The sequence below is a fragment of the Frankliniella occidentalis genome, unplaced genomic scaffold (genome assembly GCF_000697945.3).
Source record: "Frankliniella occidentalis isolate FOCC.00 unplaced genomic scaffold, Focc_3.1 Scaffold17, whole genome shotgun sequence".
NCBI lineage: Eukaryota > Metazoa > Arthropoda > Insecta > Thysanoptera > Thripidae > Frankliniella > Frankliniella occidentalis.
In genome coordinates, this window is record NW_026267147.1 from 1,413,038 (window position 1) to 1,417,393 (window position 4,356).

General features: G+C 56.3%; 1 protein-coding gene across 2 annotated transcripts in view; it reads left to right on the forward strand.

The window, feature by feature from the left end:
- The window catches only part of LOC113204823 (calphotin-like), a 7,006-nt gene extending 3,266 nt beyond the window's left edge, over nt 1-3,740 (forward strand). The window contains exons 1-4 of one of the 2 annotated variants that reach the window (XM_052264238.1): nt 127-1,485; nt 1,738-1,886; nt 1,984-2,262; nt 2,391-3,740. In XM_052264238.1, the coding sequence (XP_052120198.1) occupies nt 1,459-1,485; nt 1,738-1,886; nt 1,984-2,262; nt 2,391-3,114 (1,179 nt within the window). In that variant the 5' untranslated portion in view covers nt 127-1,458 and the 3' untranslated portion in view covers nt 3,115-3,740. Of the gene's footprint in view, nt 1-126; nt 1,486-1,737; nt 1,887-1,983; nt 2,263-2,390 lie in introns of those variants that run through there. The other variant, XM_026420148.2, reaches the window with a different exon arrangement.
- Nucleotides 3,741-4,356: the final 616 nt, after the last annotated feature.

Sequence of the window (4,356 nt, forward strand, 5' to 3'; positions counted from 1 at the left end):
CTCCCTCCCTCACTCCCAGCCCAGCCAGCTTCTCACCCCCTCAACCCAATGTCGAGGTGCCCACGGGTGCGCAGCCCTGGCCATGGCCTTAAGTTTCAGTCCCACCGCCCATCCGCGGCCGCGTCCGAGGTGCCCCAGGCTCCACCAGGCTCTGCTCCGCGGCTGCGCCCGTCCCGTCCCGCGGGGTGCCCGTTGTGCTCCAGACGCAGCCTCCATCGCGCCCGTTGCATTCATTACGCCGGTGCATTCTGGCCGCACCCATGGCGTGGCGTGGCGTGGCGTGGCGTGGCGCGGCGCGGCGCAAACACAGGCAATACGGGCGGCGGGCAGCACCATTGCCTGCTACCTTACCTGCGGAGCCTGCGGTGAAATTAGATCACATTCTTCGGCGAGGCGCAGAGCCTTGCAGAGCGCCGCCGTCGAAGAAGGCATCCTCCGCAGTGCCTCCCATGGGCTTCGCCTTGTGTGAGGCTCTCGTGATCAAAACTGCTGCTTGCTTAAAACCAGAGGCACACTAAAAAAAAATTGCAGCTGTTTTCGAGGTAAAAGTTTGAAGTTTTATCTGGTGACAAAAAGCGATTGCTATGGCTCTCCGGCCCTGACTTCCGCACCCTGCCCAACTTCGACCGCCCCCGCCCCTCTCTCTTTGTGCTGAGCCTGTGCCTAGCAATCCCCAAGCAATCCTTTCGGCGGTTTGCATGGATCAGGTCCACCGGAGGCACGCTCCACTGTGCTCTGCTGTGCTCTGCTGTGCCCTGCTGCCGGTGCACCGGCCGAACAGGACATTCCCTTTTAATGGGGTCCTGCTGCACAATGAGGGCTCGCCCAGGCCCCCTCCGCTCCGGCCGTATTCCCGAGAACACGAAAGACCCCATTAGGATGGTCATCGCGCGAGCCCTGGCTACCATACGATAATGTTCCTTGAAATCCCTTTGCTAGCCGTGATTGCTGGGTCAACACAGCCCCATTAAAAACAAATAAATCCTATAGTTTTCCAGACGAAAAAGAAAAAAACAAACAAAAACGGCCTCACCAAAAAGGAAGAAAAAACGGAAAATCAGGGCACGATGGGCTGGGTGGGACCTAACGGCTGCAAATGCTACTCGATAAGCAAGCTGCAGCCGGGCTGGGCAGGGTGACCAATCAAGTATGTCTTGACGGGTGTCAAACAAGCCCGGCCACGCCGCACCACGCCACGCCCACGGAGTGCCCGGACAAGGTATCCCGTTGTCAACGGGCAAGTGTCCAACAGGATGTGCATCGAGCGTGATGATTGAGCTACTTCACATGAGCGCGGCCCGTCGCATGCCGCTATACGCACCATCTTGAAATATTGCAGAGTTTAATTAGCGAGCAGGTGAGCGAGCGGCAATCTAGTCACGGAGAGGACCGGGTCGTCCCTGCTAGACTCGACTCGACGTGTCGTGCTTGCGCCTACTTGCAGGAGCACCCAGAAAAATGGATAGCTGTACCAACCATCGTATGGTAATCCAGGGACAACCATAAAAATATGGTTGAGCCGACCCCGACAGTCTTATGGTTTCACCAACATTGACAATGGTTAGGCTAGCTGTTTTCGTGGTCGGCGCAGCCATAGGATTGTTGCCACAACCATATTTTTATGGTTGTCCCTGGCTAACCATACGATGGTTGCTGCAGCTATCTATTTTTCTGGGTGAGGAGGCCTCGCACCAGGCGAAACTCACATTATTTGAATTCGTTTGATGTCTGTCGCAGGGGGGCGGTGATTACGACTACGACTATTCACAGCTGACGGAGAAGCCCCCGGTCACGCCTTCCAAGCCGAGCAACAACGCCACGACGGCCGCCACCAGCACCACCACCAAGAAGCCCAGCGTGCGCACCTCGGAGACGGAAACGAGCAGGTTAGCGTCTACATGACCACGCTTACCGCGGTGTTGTTCCCACAGGAATCGCATGATAGTGACGGACCCCCTCGCCCTTTGTTTGTGTCCACCACAGATCGCAGGAGCGCTCCGCGGCCGCGAAGCCTGAGGTCGGCGCCAGCACCGGCAGGGAGGACTCCGTCGCGGCGCCCGCCCCCGTGAGGGCTGCCCTCGCCCCTGTCGCTGCCCCGCTCAAATCCAAGCCCGCAGTCCCCGTCAAAGCCGTGGTCCCCGTCAAGCCCGTCGTCCCCGTCAAGCCAGCCGTCCCCGTCAAGATCTCTGTGGCGCACCGCCGTTGCGGCGCTGGGTACCACCGCGACGCATCAGGCCGCTGCAGGCGCGACCGCCGACCTCTGTAAGTGTTCCCGAGCAGCCCGCTTGTCTCTCACCTCCTGCCACTTATTGATGACAACACGGACGCCGCATTCCCCTGTCATCTTCAAAAACATTGGAACAAAAATAATTGTGTGTATTTGTGCACAGGTACGCCCAGAAGCATGGCCATCGTCGGCCTGCCAGCCGGTCAGGCCCCGCAGCTGCAGCTGCTGGAGCCACCGCAGCGGCTGTCGCGGGACCGCCGCCGTCCTCGAGTGTCCCATCGGTAGCTGCTGTAGCAGCCCCTGCGGCTGCCGCGAGAATGCCACCATCCTCGGGTGTTCCATCGGCGGATGCAGCACCCGGAGCCACCCCAGCTGTCGTCGCGGGACCGTCGCCATCCCCGGTTGCCCCATCGGCAACTGCCCTTCCAGTCGCCAACCCAGCGCTCCGCCCATCGGCCGATGTCGCTGCAGCTGCGCCTACAGCTGTTGCTCCCTCTGCAGCCCGGGACGACCGGCCCGCAGCTGCCCTCCCGGTGGCGCCCCTGCCGCATGCAGCTGATGCAGCCGCGGCAGGTGCAGGTGCTGTGCGCCCTGCTGCTCCCGCATCCGCAGTTGATGTCTCTTCACCCATCACCATAATTTCTGTGGCACCGCAACCAGCCTCTGCACCATCAACAAAAGAGGCCGCGTCGTTGCTTACTGGAGCAGTTACTGCTTCATCGTTAAAGGAACACACCTCCTCCACTGTTCAGCTCAAAGAGCCTGAATCTGCCTCCTCTTCACAGAACACTAAGGCTGAAGCTGTCCAAACCGTGTCACAAGACGACGATCTGAAAAAACCCTCAAAACTGGAAGTATTAATTTCTGAACAAAAACCTTTGGCGTAATCTCCAACAAGGGGATGACACACATCGCTTTGTTTTGGAGTAAACACCAGTACGTTTTGCCCTCACGAGTGACTCTCATAAAGCTTGACCTCTGGAGAACTGATTAACGAGTGAACCCAAGACTCATATGTGGAGTAAGGATTAACTATAGAGCTGAACAAGACGCCGCGAAAAGCGTTTCTTAATTCGTTCGTAAACGAAGTTCTGAAATTTGTGCGTTTTGCTCAGGTCTAGCAGGCAGTCACTTCTCCGGGGTCAAGGCGAGGGTCAAGCGGTGAGGTAGGAGAGGGGGGGGGGGGTAGATTGCAGAGAAGCCTAGGCCGTGAAAAGAGAAAAGCAAAGCATTTGCACGTAAAATAAAGTTGCTAGTCATATTTTCCGTCGAAGTAAAATTAATAGAGACTTGTCGGTTGTCGGTCTCACTTCGAATTAAAATTAGTCTTCTGCGGAAGTCGATACGTATGACCCATGACCCACATATTTTTGTAGTTACGTAAAACCGATGATTCTGCACTTCCATTGTACTGACTGACAAAAGTGTCAAATAAATTTAGGAATGATTATTGTACTGTATAAAATGTTTCAAAAACGAAAAATTAAAAAGTGAAAATTTGGGAAAGACTAAACAGTGTTTTGTTTATTTGTACCTTAAGTGGGCCACACAGGGGATGGGGACGAGTGGGGTGAGCTTATCCTATCAGTATTTATATTGCGACCAGCAAATGTCGCTGGAGACACGCTCCTCCCGGTCCGTTTGTCCAGTTACCTGCTTGATTATTTAACGGTCCTCTTTTCGCTCAGCTGATTAGGACCACAAGTTGATGCTGATTTGGCGCAGTGCCGGGTGATCCGTGCGGAATGGAGAATGGAGGTGGGGGAAAGGTGGGAGAGCTGGGGGGGCGAGGGGGACAGTCAGCGCCAGCCACTCGTCCGACCCGGTGGCTGACCTAAACCGACGGGGACCCCTATCTTAACCTTCACTCCCTTGTTAGAGAAAGTGGAGAGTGGAGAGAAGTCTTACCTTCGCTGATTTTCTACCGGCTTCGCAAACAAAAACATGAACTCATGGACTCCACAACATTTGGTGTGGTTTCGCCAATTTCGGTCTGGCCGTCTGCTGTCGTACCGGCGCCTGTGGTGTGTGGCATAGGCAAAACGCAACTACCCGTGCGGGCCCACCCCCGTGACCGTCCCAACCTCTCCTGCCGGCTTGTGGCGCCCCTCAAAACAACTATCCCAGCC